Source organism: Macaca fascicularis, chromosome 7 (genome assembly GCF_037993035.2).
Source record: "Macaca fascicularis isolate 582-1 chromosome 7, T2T-MFA8v1.1".
Classification (NCBI taxonomy): Eukaryota; Metazoa; Chordata; class Mammalia; order Primates; family Cercopithecidae; genus Macaca; species Macaca fascicularis.
In genome coordinates this window covers 84068274-84085181 of record NC_088381.1, presented here as the reverse complement: position 1 = coordinate 84085181, position 16908 = coordinate 84068274, and the positions used below count along the sequence as shown (strand labels likewise).

Sequence of the window (16908 nt, the reverse complement as noted above, 5' to 3'; positions counted from 1 at the left end):
TACTACAAAACTTAATTGGTAAGTTTGTCTTATTGGAATTCTACTACTGTATTGCCAAATTGCCTTTTAATTAAGCTTGTATCATTTGTATTTCCATTAGCAGTGTATGATAGTGCCAATTTCCCCACAACCTGTTTCAGCAAAGTACACCGTCAAGCTTTTGAGTTAATTCCAATTTGATGAGTGAGAAATGACGTCTCAGGATAGTTTTAATTTGCATTTATATTTTTTAAAAAGGAGTTGAACATCTTTTCATATGTTTAAGTGACTTTCATGTATTTTTTGTCAATTATCTTTTTTGTGAAATATTCCTATCATTTCACCATTTTTAAATAGAAGCTTTGGTTCAGTTTTCTTAACTGCTAGAAATCCTTTATCTCTTATACATATTGCCCCTTTATTTATGAGATATGTTGTAAATATTTTTACCCAATTTATTTTTTAAAATTTTGTTCATGGTGTTTTTTGAGAAAATTTGTATACCACAAAATTTACCCATTTAAAATGTACAATGTGGTGGTTTTATTATATTCACAGAGTTTTGTAACCATTACCACTATCTAATTCCAGAGTATTTTCAAGAAATTCCATACTCATTGGCAGTCATTCCTCCCTCTTCCCCCATATCCTGGCAACCATCAATTTATTTTCTATTTCTGTGGATTTTTCTATTCTAGACATTCCATAAAAACAGAATCATACAGTATATGGTCTTTTGTTTCTGACTTCTTTCATTTAGCATAATATGTCCAAGGTTCATCTATATTTAGCATGTATCAGTTCTTCATTCCTTTTCATGGTGGAATAATATTCCATTATACAGATTCACCTCATTTTTTTATCCATTCATCAGTAGATGGACATTTGGGTTGCTTCCAGTTTTTGGCTATTATGAATAATACTGCTGTGAACATTCATATACAATTTTTTGTATGGACATATGTTTTTATTTCTCTTGGGTATAAGGCTACAAGTGGAATTGCTGAATCATATGGTAACTCTACATTTAACTTTTCAAGGAACTACTGTGCTATTTTCCAAAGCAGCCTCACTATTTTACATTCCCACCAACAATTTATGAAAGTTCCAATATCTCCACATCCTCACCAAGACTTCTTAGTATCTGTCATTTTTAATTTCAGTCATTGTAGTGCGTATGAAGTGATACCTCATTGTGGCTTTTTATTAGAATTTCTCTAATGACTAATGACGTAGCACATCTTTTCATAAGCTTATTGGCCATTTGTATATCTTCCTGGGAGAAATGTCTATGGAAAATCTTTGCATATTTTTAATAGGGTTGTTTGTCTTTTTATTGTTGACTGATAATAGTTATTTACATATTCTGGATACTAGATACTAGAGCCTTATCTGTGAGGTGTTTCCCAATCTGTGGGTTGTCTTTTGACTTTTTTATAGTGTCCTTTGAAGCACAAAAGTTTTTCATTTTGATTGTCCAACTTGTCTATGGTTTTGTTTGTTTGTTTGTGTGGGTTTTTTGTTTGTTTGTTTTTTGCTTGTGCTTTTGGCATCACATCTCAGAAATCATTCCCTAATCCAAGGTCATGAAGGCTTACATCTATGTTTTCTTCTAAGAGTTTGTATAATTTTTAGCTCTTACATGTGGGTCTTTGATTCATTTTGAGTTAATTTTTATATATGGTGTGAGATATAGGGGTCCAACTTCCTTTTTTGAGGGAGTGTGGGGGGAAGTGGCTATCCCAATTGTCCTAGCACTATTTATTGAAAGGACTATTCTTTCACCATCAAATTATCTTGGGACCCTTGTCAAAATAAATTGGCCATAAATGTAAGGGTTTATTTCTAGATTCTCAATTCTGTCCATTGATCTATGTGTTTATCCTTATGCCAGTATCACATTGTCTTAATTAGTGTTGTTTTGTTGTAAGTTTTGAAATCAGTGCAAATCTCTAATTTTGTTCTTCTTTTTTAAGATTCTTTTGGCTATTCTGGATCCTTTGAATTTTTATGTGAATTTTAGGATCAGCTTGTCAATTTCTGCAAAAAAACAAAACAAAAAAACACCAGGATTTTGGTAGGGATTACATTGAATCTGTATCACAATTTGGGAAGTATTGACATCTTAACAATATTAAGTCTTTCAATCATTGAACATGGGATATCTATTTACTTAGCTCTTCTTTCATGTCATTCAACCATGTTTTGTAGTTTTTAGAGTATAAGCTTTGTACTTCTTTTGGTAAATTTATTCCTAAGTATTTTATTATTTTTCATGCTATTACAAATGGAAGCATTTAAAATTTCATTTTCTGATTATTCATGTATAGAAATACATGGTTTTTTATGTTTATCTTGTATCCTGCAACCTTGCTGAACTCATTTATTAGTGCTATTTCTGCTTTTGGCCACACAAGTTTTCTAAATGTGTTCAAATTTTCAACCTTTCCTGTGACCTTAAGTTAGAAGGATTTCCCTGTATCCAGGTTATAGTGGAATTCACTCATTTTTATAATACTTATGAAGTTCGATAGGTGACTTTTGCTGTTGTTTATTCTTGAGGTTAAAAAATATTAGAGAGTGTTTTAAAACTAATTGCAGATTATTAAAGAAATACCTTGGTGAAATGAAAATAATACTGAATTTGAAGTAAAAAAAATCTGGGTTGGAGTTCAGACTATTCTGTTTATCAGCTGTTTGATTGTAGGCAAGTCATTTAGCTCCTTAAAAAAATAACCTACAAAATATTCCATCCACTTCATAGAACTACTCAAAGGTTCAAAATGGAAAGTGCTTTGTGAACTATTAGGCCTTCTGCCAGTATAAGCTACTTTTATTTCTTAACAGTAATTATTAAACATTTTTCAATCCTTCTCTTTCCTTTAGGAGATTTACCTAAGATACAGAAAGGTGCAGTAAGGCCACAGCCCTCGAAGGGGACCCATGTATAAAAGCCATTTATTAAGTATACACAAAGAGGTTTTGTTATTTTTTCCCTGTTGTTTTTCACCCTTCATTCCTCTGGAGTGACAGAAATACCCAGAGAGAAAAGACCTTTTATTTCCTGTAAAATACAGAAACGTTCCAAAGCATTTTAGGGATTAGCTCATTAAAATGGAGAAAAATAAACCAAGTCCTGGAGAGCCAACACAAAGAAGGCAGCAGTCCCAGGGTCTGATGAAAGAGCCGTCATCTACCTCATCCCTCCCTCTACCGCAGGGGTCCGGAAGAAAACATTGGAAATGTGATTGTTTCTGAAACTCCTCATGGCAGATTTTGGCAATAAAACCTTATTTTCCTATCCAAAAGAAAAATCACAGGGTTCTCCTTATGTGAGTGAGAGTATGTTTATGGGTGTGTATAAATTAACACACCCATAACAGTCCTAGCTTGGGTTGCTTTTTCCCATCTCTCACTTGAATTGCATATCCCTCTTTTCAGTTTCCAGGGTAGCTCTGCCAGTCAGGAGTTCCCAAATTTAGGGTATTTTGACTTTCAAAGTATAATGAAATCATTAAATTCATCAGTTGCTCAACTGACAGCTTTGGAGCCAGAAAATCTAGCTTTGGGTCTCAGCCTGGACAACTTACTGGCCTTGGTCAGGCCAGGGGTGATGGCTGCTGAGTGCTCCCACATGGCTCCTGGCAGGTGCAGAGTTCTCAGCTAATGGCAGTGCCTCTGATTGGCTCTTAGTAGTTGCTGTGCACTTGCTATAAATATGCAATCAATTTATTGTAAATAATCAGAATAATGCTATTTTTAATTTTAAACATTTCTGAAAATATTAATACTAGCCTTCTGTTTAGAATTAGGAAAGATGTAGAATGCAGTTATATTAGTCCATTCTCACACTGCTATAAGGAAATACCCAAGACTGGATAATTTATGAAGAAAAGAGGTTTAATTGACTCACAGTTTTGCATGACTGGGGAGGCCTCAGGAAACTTACAATCATGACAAAAGGCTCCTGTTCACAGAACAGCAGGAGAGAGAATGAGAGCCAGCAGGGGAAATGCCAGACACTTATAAAATCATCAGATCTCATGAGAACTCATTCACCATCATGAGAACAGCATGGGGGAAACCACTCCCACGATTTAATTACCTCCCACAGGTCCCTCCCATGACACATAGGCATTGTGGGATTACAATGCAAGGTGAGATTTGGGTGGGGACACAAAGCCAAACCATATCATTTTGCCTGTGGCCTCTCCCGTATCTCATGTCTTCACATTTCAAAACATAGTCATGCCCTTCCAACAGTCCCCCAAAGTCTTAACTCATTCCAATGTTAACCCAAAAGTCCAAGTCCAAAGTCTCATCTGAGACAAGGCAAGTCCCCTCCACCTATGAGCCTGTAAAATCAAAAGCAAGTTAGTTACTTCCTAGATGCAGTGGGAGTATAGACATTGGGTAAATACACCCATTCCAAATGGGAGAAATTGGCTAAAACAAAGGGGCTACAGACCCCGTGCAAGTCCAAAATCCAATAAGGTAGTAATTAAACCTTAAAGTTCCAAAATGATCTCCTTTGACTCCGTGTCTCACATCCAGGTCATACTCATGCAAGAGATGAGCTCCAGGGCCTTCAGCAGGGTACAGCTCCCCTCTTGGCTGCTTCCATGGGCTGGCATCGAGTGTCTGTAGAGCACAGTGCAAGCTGTCAGTGGACCTACAATTCTGGGATCTGGAGGACCGTGGCCCTTTTCTCACAGCTCCACTAGGCAGTGCCCAGTGGAGACTCTGTGTAGGGGCTTCCATCCCACATTTCCCTTCCACACTGCCCTAGCAGAGGTTCTCTGTGCATGCTTCGTCCCTGCAGCACACTTCTGCCTGGACACCCAGGCATTTCCATACATCTTCTGAAATCTAGGCAGAGGTTCCCAAACCTCAGTTCTTGACTTCTGTGTAGCCGCAGGCTCAACACCTCATGGAAGCTACCAAGGCTTGGGGCTTGCACCCTCTGAAGCCACACCCAAGCTGTACCTTGGCCCCTTCTAGCCATGGCTGGAGCAGAAAGCAAGGTACCAAGTCCCTAGGCTGCACACAGCAGGGGGGTCCTGGGCCCACAAAATCGTTTTTCCTACTATCTCAGGGCCTGTGATGAGGGGGGCTGCTGTGAAGGTCTCTGGCATGCCCTGGAGACATTTTCCCCATTGTCTTGGTGATTAACATTCAGCTCCTCGTTACTTATGCAAATTTCTGCAGACAGCTTGAATTTCTCCCCAGAAAATGGGTTTTTCTTTTCTACTGCATTGTCAGGCTGCAAATTTTCCAAACTTTATGCTCTGTTGCTTCTTGAATGCTTTGCTGCTTCGAAATTTCTTCCACCAGGCCAGGAGCAATGGCTCATGCCTGTAAATCCATAACTTTGGGAGGCCAAGGCAGGTGGATCACGAGGTCAAGAGATCAAGACCATCCTGGCCAACACGGTGAAACCCCTTGTCTACTAAAAAAAAATATATATGTACAAAAAGTTAGCCAGGCCTGGCAGCACGTGCCGGTAGTCCCAGCTACTCAGGAGGCTGAGGTAGGAGAATCGCTTGAACCCAGGAGGCGGAGGTTGCAGTGAACCGAAATTGCACCACTGCACTCCAGCCTGGGTGACAGAGCGAGACTCTGTCTCAAAAAAAAAAAAAAAGAAAGAAAGAAATTTCTTCCACCAGATACCGAAAATCATTTCTCTCAAGTTAGTTCCACAGATCTCTAGGGCAGGGCCAAAAAGCCACCAGTCTCTTTCCTAAAGCGTAGCAAGAATGACCTTTACTCCAGTTCCCAGCAAGTTCCTCATCTCCATCTGAGACCACCTCAGCCTGGACTTCACTGTCCTTATCACTATCAGCATTTCGGCCAAAGCCATTCCACAAGTCTTTAGGAGGTTCCAAACTTTTCCACATCTTCCTGTCTTCTGAGTTCTCCAAACTTTTCCAACCTCTGCCCATTACCCAGTTCCAAAGTCGCTTCCACATTCTCTGGTATCTTATAGCAATGCCCCGTTCTACTGGTACCAATTTACTGTATTAGTCCATTTTCATACTATTTCACTTATTGTTTCATATTGTTTCACTATAAAAATTTTCTAAGAATGACATCAATCCAAGTGCCACAATGGGGAAGATTACTGTTTGTTTGTTTGTTTTTAAGTAATAACTACTTTTTCTAAAAATGATACATGCTCTTTGTTTTTTAAAAATCAAGCTATATAGGAAAGATCAAATATATGCCACCAGTCACCTCAGACCTCCTGGCCCAGAAATAGCCAGTATTGACACTTGCTGAACAATTTTTCTCTGCATATATACAGATGAGTATACATTAGGAGACAGAAGAGAAAAAGAGAAAGGAAGAAAGTGATATATTTGACAGAGTAAAAATGAAAAGCTACTCTGTGATAATATATCATAAAGTCAAAACATAAATGTCAAAGAGAAGAAAATATAGAAGGAGTTCTTTAAAAATCTGGATAAAAAAGACAACTCAGTAGAAACATGCACAAGACAGGAACATACAGTTTACAGAAGAGGAAACATAAATGACCAATAACCATACAAAAATAATCCTCGGACTCACTCGTAATTAAAGAAATGCAATTTAGCTGTCTGGCCATTGCGGCTGGAGCCCAGTATGGGTCATAGGAGATGAAGCTAAGAGCAGCATGTGGCTGGGTTATGATTGTGCATGTGTGCGTGTGTGTGTGTGTGTGTGTGTGAGAGAGAGAGAGAGAGAGAGAGTTCTCAGCCTCACTCGTAATTAAAGAAATGCAATTTAGCTGTCTGGCTATTGTGGCTGGAGCCCAGTATGGGCATAGGAGATGAAGCTAAGAGTGGCGCGTGGCTGGGTTATGATTTTGTGTGTGTGTGTGTGTGTGTGTGTGTGTGTGTGTGTGTGTGTGAGAGAGAGAGAGAGAGAGAGATTAATTTCTGGAACAATACAGGAAACTGATTAGCTGTAAGGCTGAGAATGGGGAGAAAAAGAGGGTGAGGCAGGTAGAAGGGGGAAGGAGTATTTTTAATTTCAATTGTTTATTCTTTTCCACCACTTAAAACTTTTGAAGATTATATGCAGGTAATACTCTTATCATTTAAAAATCTAATGAAGTTTTAAGAAAACACATACTTGCAACCAAACGAAGAAAATATAAGCCCTGAGGTATCTATTTTGTTGCTAATGCTTATACAGAGTAGTGCTTTTTCTCCCCAGCTCTTTGGAGGAGCTAAAATTGACAACTGGAGAGCTGCCACTGAGGACTTTCTCTGACTATTAAAAGAAACTAGCTTAGTCCAGGGCCCTCAGAACTCAGTTTTCCAATGCTCTCTGCTCCCAGTGACTTCCTGTTCATCTAATCCCCCAGGGATTCCCAGCTCCGTCTTTTTCTTAGCCAAGGTTCACCAGCTGCCCCAGCCTCCAAGGTGTGTGTAGCCACGAAAGGCTTCCCTGCTGGGCAGAGATGGGAGAGGGAAGGAAATGGCAACCTGGGGCTGCAATGTGACCCTGTCTTGCGTAAGGGTGTCAGCTCAAATTTGAAGAGTGAAATGACCAGTTTTGGCAGGATGAGAAGGAAAGCTATGCAGCTTCACAACTAGTCAGCTCACACCTCCAATGACAAGTGGACTTGAACTTCTGTTGAATTAAGGCACAAACTTGAAACCAAGCAGACTCATAGACTCTTGGTGGACGGCACCATAACATCTTCTCTAACCACCATCTGCTGCTTTTCTCTCCTTTATGGCATCCCTCTAAAGCATTTAGAAGCTGCTAAGGCATCCACATGTTAGCACCTCACTCTTCCATCTAGGCAGCCCACTGCATTTCTAGACAGTCTACTCTTTCACAACCTCTTTCTCTGACCATTAAATAGCTCTTCATTACATTGATTAGAAAATCATCTTTCTGTAACTTCTACCCTCTCAATAACCAAGTGTTAGACTAGAAAAGTATGCAGTTGGGAATTATAGGCCTTAGTCTGAATCTCTGTTCTGCCACTGACCCACAATGTGACCTTCAACCAGTAGCCTAATATCCTGGAGGCTTAATTTCCCCTTCTGTAAATTGGGCTGTTCACATCACTTTCAATGGTCATTTTGAGACTGAGTGAACCTGTGAGTGGTAAACTTCACTTAGTACCACACATGGCAGAAGAAGATGCTGAATCGGTGTCAGTTCCTTCCTTCCCTGTGTCCCTCCATTGCTCGCCCTCAGCTGTACAAAGAGATCCTGGCTGTGACTAAGTTGAAGAATTCTATTGTCTCCTCCCTGAGTGTTCTCATCTCCAGAGTAAACACATCCAGGCTAAGTCCACAAATGTACCTTGATCTTCTTGTGTACTTACTCTACTTTGCTGTAGGAGAGATTTTGCTCTGTCACTGAACCCCTAATTATTGCAGAGTGGGGGGAAAATATATTTCCCTCACCCCCAAGACCCACCCCATCCCCAAGAGCTGGGATTCTACACTCAGACTCCTCCCAGGGTTTGAAGTTGAGTGTTCAGATGATGGGGTCTGCCTGCAGAAATAGAAGTATCTCTCATCCTTTTCACTAGTCATCAAGCTTTCTCTTTAGGAAATATTACACATTTTACAAATCCAAGGGGACAGGCCCAGTTAGATAAAAGTCTGCCAGTTCTGGCTCTGGCTGCATCTATTGACAGCTTGATTGGCACTGAGGAATCTGTGGTTTCCCCCCAAACACACACACAAGGCACCAGGATGGAACAGCTGCTCTGTGCCTTGGCAGGGGTTGAGGTCCTTGGTCTTGGGGATGAGTTTGTTTGTTTTTTCTTAATTAATGACCTTGTTCCATGTGGGATATTAGAGGTTTTTTGTTTGTTTTTAACCCAGTCCAACATGCCAGCACCCCAAGGGATTTGGGGATATTAAACATTCCTCCTCAGCTTCAAGATGACAGTTGATAAATGTAACCATAAGATACTAAAAAGAACAAAGGACATGAGGGGAAATGGAAGCCCTGGGGAGATTAATAAATCATGAGGAGAAGGAGTGAGTGTGGTCAAACTATGGAGCCCCCGCGAGGCCCATTACTTGATCTCTTGCAAAAATCCAGGAGATGCAAGCAGGATGCCTATAATTCTGTTAACTGTGATTCCTAGTCCTTAAATGCTCTCAGATGCATGTAACAGGGTGTTTATATTCCCTTAGCAAATGAAGCATTGTTCGCAATTGTGAACAATGGTTGAGTTTGGAAAGACAGTGTAGTCTAATCACTAGCTTTGTCAACATCCTTTGTACTCACTCCCTAAGGAAGCCTTACTGCCCAGCATGTGCTGTGGTTCTCAATCTGTGTCACCCTGAGCCCTCATGTTCCATGGAGGTTCTGGGGCAGCCAGCTGGGAGCAGGTAGTCAGACTTCCAGGCCCCATCCACCTACTTCTGTGAGAGCAGCTGTTCTACTCTTTCCTGCTGTGTATATTAGAGAACCACAGAAGATTTTGTTTGGGTTCTTCTGCCCCAAAAAAGAAACTTGAAAATCAATGGTGCCATGATGTTTGCCTCCTTTTACAAGTTGCTTCTTTCACTCAGTGGTATGTTTTTGAAATATAACCATGTTAACATATGTAGATGGAGTTCAATCAAGAACTTGTAGAATAAACCACAATATGTTCATTCCCCTGCTGATAGATATTTAGGTGGTTCCCCATTTTTTACCATCTCAATTAATGCATCAGTGGAGGGCATTTTCAACACAGGCAATGGGCGGTGCCCATTAAGCTGAAGAAGAAGGGAAGGACAGCAGGAGGGGTGGATGACTAGTGAGAATGTCAGGGGGCAGTGGAGTAGATGTGCATGGATGCAGCAGATCCAGGGCCTCCCAAGAGTCAAAATGGGTCTGTGAGCTGGAGGATCCAGTGGTAGCACAGAGTGGGCGATGATGAGGTCTGGAGTGTGACCCGGGGACTGGGCAGCTGAGAGTAACGAGGAAAGTAAGTCTGTTAGAAACCTGAGAGGCCAAGGTGTTAGCTGGGTCGTTTGCTGGACATTTCCATTTGGTCCTTCAGCTACACTCTGCATCCTTCGCAGCCCTATTCTGTGCCCCAGAGGCTGACCTTTAATTACCATCTCAGTGCCCTTTCCCTCAGACTGAGAGGTACACAGCCTGGACCAGGGACGACATGGAGACACAGCATCCATTCCTCCAGCCCCTCCCTTCAAGGTCCCTGCAGGTCGGCTGCGTCTCTACTGAAACTCACTGCTCATTTCCCTACAATTCTTCTTTCTGGGTATAGCAAATGCCCCCGGCACCTTGTCTTGGGACCCAACACACTCACCTTGGATTTCCTCCATGCCAGGAATCATTTTATTGACCTCTTTTCCTCTATTAACCTGTTTACATGTGCCATCTCTTTCTTGCCTGATTGAGTACAGGCCAATCTCATGGATACTGAAATCTTGGGAAATGATGACAAGAGTAAGGGTAGATAGGAAGTTAGTTAGCTGGGTGCAAAAACCTAATGAGGGGTGGTGTCTGTAAATCTGCATAAAATGCAAACTATCCTACATTTTTGTAGTTCACATGTGAGCGCCTTTAAAACTAAAATTCCTGCCTAATTTTTAGGGGGAATTCCTAGTGTTAGCACAATATCTGGCATGTAGAAAGCATTTAAAAATGAAAATAAGTTGAATTGAATAGGAATGAATTAAATTAAATAGAATTAAATTGAATTTTACTGAATAAATGAGATGCTAATTTTGCTCATTTTAGACATCATGGGTGCCCCCCATCAAATCCCCTTCCCTCTAGCTTATGGTTTTTAAAAGCTTCATGAACATCAAATAAATTACATTAGGGATTGAGTTTCTGAAGTGAATAATGAATAATAAATGTTTGCTTATGTTAGCATCTCATGTAGAAAAATATTTAAGTCATGAAAATTTTGTGATAAATTCAAATCCCTTTAAGCTTTCAGGACCCACTTTCTTTTTTTATTTTTTGAGACAGTCTTGCTCTGTCACCCAAGCTGGAGTGCAGTACACGATCACTGCTCACTGCAATCTTGATCTCCCAGGATCAAGTGATCTTCCCACCTCAGCGTCCTGCGTAGCTGGGACTACAGGTGTATGGCACCACCCCTGGCTAATTTTTTTTTTTATTTTTTAGTAGAGACAGGGTCTCACTATGTTGCCCAGGCTAGTCTCAAACTCCTGAGCTCAAGTGATCCTCCTGCCTCAGCCTCCCAAGGTGCTGAGATAGGCATGAGCCAGCGCACCCAGCCTGACTCACTTTCTTGATATTGTGTGTATTTTGCTCTTGGAAAACTTTGCTTTCTGTCTCCATGGCAAAAAAACAACTTACAGTGGTTTCAGAACATGTAATTATTCATTTGAAAATAATTTTGTTAGACACATATCTATTAACATTTTCTTGAATTTATAATACTGAATAGGAAGAAACAAAATATAAAATCTTTCTTGTTTTAGTTTTAATCTAAAATACTATATGTCTTTGCATCATATGAGTTAAAGCTTTTCTGGCATTACACAGTGATTGTTCTCTTCAAATAACAGATCGTAGAGATAGTAGGGGAAAAACAAAGTAAACATGGCTCAATTTGCATTTGGTATTCTTTTGGAGGGGGTGAGTATTTCCTCTCTTTTTTCCTTTCTCCAAACACTACACAAGTAATAATTTGACTCTATCCCTGTGGCTCCTATTGTCTATACATACATGAAGTTGAATTTCATAGTGCCCGTTATTTGAAAAACATTTCAAGCCAGAGCTTAAGACTGGGCCTTTCATGCCAAATCAAGGACAGTGGCTAATTTGGGGTTGCCAAAATCACATATTCAATTTATATTAGATAATAAGAAAAGTTGCTTTAAAGCAAAGGGTATTGTTGGCACTTATGAATAAGAAATTCTGATTATTCTAATACAGCAATAAAAATTATTACCTACAATCTTATTTTGGAGTAGCCCCATCATAAAAAGTCCGGAGCCAGTAGCTCGGCAGGTTTTAGCATGTGACAAGTAAGGTGACAGTCTAGAGTCGAAGATTCTATCTCCACCCTGATTATAGTCTCAGAAATGTATTCAGCTGGTCATAAGAGGAGGAAGGACTGCATGGTCCAGACTAGAATGCTCAACTGGGATGACTCGATCTCCTGTGCCAGCTCCCGTGGATGAATCACAGCTCCTGAGGACTGAATCGGGGTTCCCTGGGGAGTGTGCTGGCATCAGTTAGTGATGTCTCCCACCACTGGCTAGGATCGGAGGAATGGCAGCACTCAGGACATGATAGAAACAGCAGAATTTGAAGTTAGAGGATCAGGGTCAGACTCTTATCTCTATCTCTTATTAGCTGTGAGATATCGTACTCACCCATTCAGCAATCTTAGTTTTGTCATGTATAAAATGATGATAACAATTATCAAGAAAATTAAAATTGGTATCACAAATAAAAAAGAATTAAAGTGCAGCTTACATCTTATGAATTGCTAGTGTATTTTGCCTATCCCAACCTAGTGTTTTCCTTTTTTAAACTCATAGCATTTTATCTTTTTGTGTGTATGTGTGTGTGTGACAGGGTCTTGCTCTGTCACCCAGGCTGAAGTGCAGTAGCATAATCATACCTCATTGCAGCCTCAACCTCCTGGGCTCAAAGCAATTCACCCACTTTAGCCCTCCCAAGTAGCTGGGACTACAGGCACATGACACCATACCCGGCTAATTTTTGTATTTTTTGTAGAGACAGGGTTTCACCATGTTGCCCAGGCTGATCTTAAACTCCTGAGCTCTAGCTATCTACCAGCCTCAGCCCCCCAAAGTGCTGGGAGTACAGTTGTGAGCCACCATGCCTGGCCTACTCATGGCATTTTAGTATTCTGTCACTCTTTTGGCAATTAATTGTGAACTACCTACTGACTCACATTAGTGTATTATCTTACTTCACCATATTTTATTTTTTGTACTGCCCACACTTTCTAGCCCATGCCTGTCCTATAGTAGGCGATCCTAAGTATGAATGAATGTAAACAAGTTACTAATAGTATTTTAAAACTCAAATGCTGACAGGGAGATGAGTAGTTACTTTTTATTTGAAAGCATGTATTTTTCATGTTATTTGAAAGGATTATTGTGATTTTATGTTCATAAGATCATAGTCTTTTGTTTGTTGTTTAAAAACTATTTTTTTTTTTTTTTTGAGATGGAGTCTGTCACCCAGGCTGGAGTGCAGTGGTGCAATCCCGGCTCACTGCAACCTCCACCTCCCAGGTTCAAGCGATTCTTGTGCCTCAGCCTTCCAAATAGCTGGGACTATAGGCATGCACCACCACACGCGGCTAATTTTATATTTTTAGTAGAGATGGGGTTTCACCGTATTGGCCAAGCTGGTCGTGAACTCCTGACCTCAAGTGATCCAGCCACCTTGGCCTCCCAGAGTGCTGGGATTACAGACATGAGCCACCATGCCTGGGCAAAAACATTTTAGTGGACTTTATTTTCAAGGAACTGAGCTGCTTTCTGTGCTTGGGCAGCTCCCCTGAGCGAGTTTGTAGAGGGTGCAGGCAAATGGGCTTGGTGGCACAGGCACAAAGAAGAAGTCTGTATTTCTGTGGGGAGACTGCTGACACCCATGGTCCCACTTTTGGGGCTGACTGGTAGGCAGGGCACGGGACTTGTCCGCTTTCTCTGCACAGCATTGACACCTTCTATCCATCTCTTTACTTCTTGTAACTCCCTCTTCCTCTTTGCTGACACTGACTCAAAGGATCATAGACGTTTAATGATTTGCTTAGTGACAGGCCCTGGCCATAGCACTGAGCCATCTGGATTCATTGTTCAGTGTTCCCTCCACTACTCAGTCCTTTTAAAATCCAGCTCTCCTGCAAGTTGATTTCACTTCCACGTAAATCATTTCTTCTAGCTTGCTGGAAAGTTCCTTGGCTTTCTGCTTATCTCTGCAAGGACAGTTAGTTCCCTGTTGCTGCTGCCAAGTATGTAAACAACATGTTTCTTCTTTCTGTGGTGACAGGCACATCTCATCATCCTGAGTAGAAGCCCCTCTCAAGTGGAGGCAGCAGACTCCGCACACATCGTCGCCCACGCTGCTGTCGCTTCAGGGAGACACGAGCACCATGGTGAGAAGAATCCTTTTCTCCTCCTGTCTCACAGGCACCTGGGTCTATAAAGGAGCTGTCTTCTAGATGGGTTAACAGGTGAACAGAGCTGCGACACAGGCCTGTTTTATCTGATCATCTGCAGCTATGCTACTCTGCTGCTTTCCTCAGAGTCCTTTGGTTTCTCTCCCCTTCTAGCCTTCTTCTAATCTATTATTCTGAAATACAGCTAATCTCTATGCAAACGTAGCTGTTAAGAGCCCCAGAGCATCTGTACTGGGCTTACAGGGAAATCTGCTCTGCTTTCAGAGGTGATCTATTTTTAAAGATTGTTGTGGCAACAGCTTTGGCCTCTGGGCCAGCCGGCCTCCAGACACTGTCAGGGCTGAACTTTCCATCAGGATGAACTTACACGGCTTCAGGATTCCAAAAGGAAGTTGCCATTTATGGCTCATATGGTTTTTCTTGTCCCCGCATAATAGGTAGAGCATCAAGCTTAAGGAATTGTTTAATCCACCATCCTGGGCTCAGAGCACACAGAGCATACAATGTGCCTCCATTGGCAGAAAACACATAGTACTAATGATTTTTTTTTTGGTCATAATATTCAGAAATGGAGTACAATTCATAAAGAAAACCTAGGGGTGTATTCCAAGATATCAAATAAAAATAATTACGTACTGAATAAAATAAGGTCCACTGTGCCCAAAAGCATAAAATCAACATCTGGAAGGCATGGGGTTGATTCAGGAAGCAGAAGTTACGCTAAAATGAGGCCAGCACATGGGAGAAGGTGAAGGGAAAGCTTCAATGAGCAACCTGGTCCAAAAAGATCCATGGGCCAGGCAGGGAGCTTCAGTCCCCAGAGGAACTGATGAAGGGGGCGTCGGCGTTTATCCATCTGTCCATCACACCTTGCAGATCTCTCATTCTGACCTGCTAGAGCTTGAAGCACCTTTTTAGATCTGGAGGAGCCTGTGTAAGGATGGAGAGAGGACACAAGTGACCTTTCTTGTCCCCGCTCCTAGAACATTCCACACTAACCATCAGGTTTGCTTGTTGGTGCCTAAAATTCATGTAATAGGAGGAAAGTACTTTCTATTCCATACCTATTAATAAAACACTTAAAATACATGTTTGATGGAAACTCCTAGAATAGCAAGTCACAAATCTAAATGTCTACAGGAACCAAGCAAGCAATGTGAGTGAAGCAGGTGGTTATCAGAAACCGGCAGCAGCAGCAAGCATAGTTATAAATGGCAGCTAACTGATGGCTATAGTATGAGAGAGACAAAACAGAGTGGTGAGGACTGTGGCAAACTAAAACCCATACCTGCTACTTAGCTCCAGCCCCTGGCAGCCATGTGGAAGGGAGGCTTATATTAGCAGAGCTCCTTTTTTAAGAGAAGGTAGAAATTTGGAGTTTTATTGGAGAATCTTCAATTTTTTTTTAATTATTTTTTATGTTTTTAGAGACAGGGTCTCACTCTGTCACCCAGGCTGGAGTGCAGTGGTGCAATTATAGCCACTGCAGCCTCAAACTCCTGTGCTCAAGTAGTCTTCCTGCCTCAGCCTCCCAAGTAGGTGGGACTACAGGCACACACTGCTTGCACCCAGCTAATTTAAAATTTTTTTTTTAGAGACAGAGTCTTGCCCAGGATGGTCTCGAATTCCTGGCCCTAGGCTACCCTCCCATCTTGGCTTCCCAAAACTCTGGGATAACAAGCATGAGCCACCACAGACCCAGCCCAATTTTTAACTGATGGTAACTAACTGAAATATGTTTAAGACTCTGAGTAAGTCAAAACAAGTGTGAAGGCTGGATCCGTGACTTTTGACCTGGAAGGCAAGAGTGTCAGGTTGCTGTCAGATCTTTCCTGTTTTCCGTGGGGGTGTAAACTGGCAGAGTAAGGGGAGGTGGGTCCATTCCTGAATGAATACCAAACAGAGAGGAGGCTAAGGCCAAAAGACCATCTTTTTGCCTAGAGGGATTCTGGTTTCCAGCACTTGACCCAGTGCTCAGTGTACTCACTGCAGGTATGAATTGAGTGGGACCTAGTGAATCTGTGCCCTAGAATGCTATTGTCCCATAGCTGTGAAGTTAGGCCACTCTGCTTTGCGTGACTTACAGAATCAGAGGCAATCCAATTTTAGTTATATATTTTTTAAAAGTTTTCCAGTCTAACTATAGCACACTATTGCCTTCTCTTAATTTGAAAATGATAATAATACCTATTTGATACAGATAATAAATATATGATAATTAAATGACCTCACACAGTTATAATATTAATAGCTACTGCTTATATATGGCATACCAGCAACGGTTCCCACCGCATTACATTTATTAATTCAGAAATCCTTGCAACTCGATGAGATAGGTACAATTATCCCCATTTGTTGGATGGAGAAATTGAGGCACCCAGAGATTAGGTAATTTTTCCAAGGACCCATAAGCAGTGAGTGGTAAAGATATGAACCCAGGCAGCCAACCACCCCAGAGGCTCTTTACGCCATGTCACATTATAGGGTCTGGCACTGCACATGTCTCCTCCATCCTTAGGCCCACCAAAGAATCCGTGAAGTGTGGGGCAGAAAAGGGACACAGCAAGAATGAAGGCAGCCCAGAGAGAAGGGTTTGGAGTGCCAATGGGAAGGCCTGGGGCCCAGGAACATGTGGAGAATCTCAGCTCCAACCTGCAGCAGCTGAGGGCATTTGGTGACGTGCACCCAGAAAGCTCACTGGCCAGTCAGAATTGAAATATGTGAGGAACCAGTTTGGGAGGCCAAGATGGGTGGATCACATGAGGTCAGGAGTTCGAGACCAGCCTGGCCAGCATGATGAAACCCCATCTCTC

At 41.5% G+C, this 16908-nt stretch overlaps 1 protein-coding gene across 10 annotated transcripts in view; it reads left to right on the top strand.

Moving 5' to 3' along the window:
* TTC23 (tetratricopeptide repeat domain 23) overlaps nucleotides 1-16908 on the top strand; it is a 115955-nt gene that overhangs the window by 62320 nt on the left and 36727 nt on the right. For all 10 annotated transcript variants that reach the window (XM_045396028.3, XM_045396026.3, XM_073996808.1 and 7 more), the window contains exon 7: nucleotides 13966-14071. In XM_045396028.3, coding sequence (XP_045251963.2) covers nucleotides 13966-14071 — 106 coding nt within the window. The remainder of the gene's footprint in view (nucleotides 1-13965; nucleotides 14072-16908) is intronic.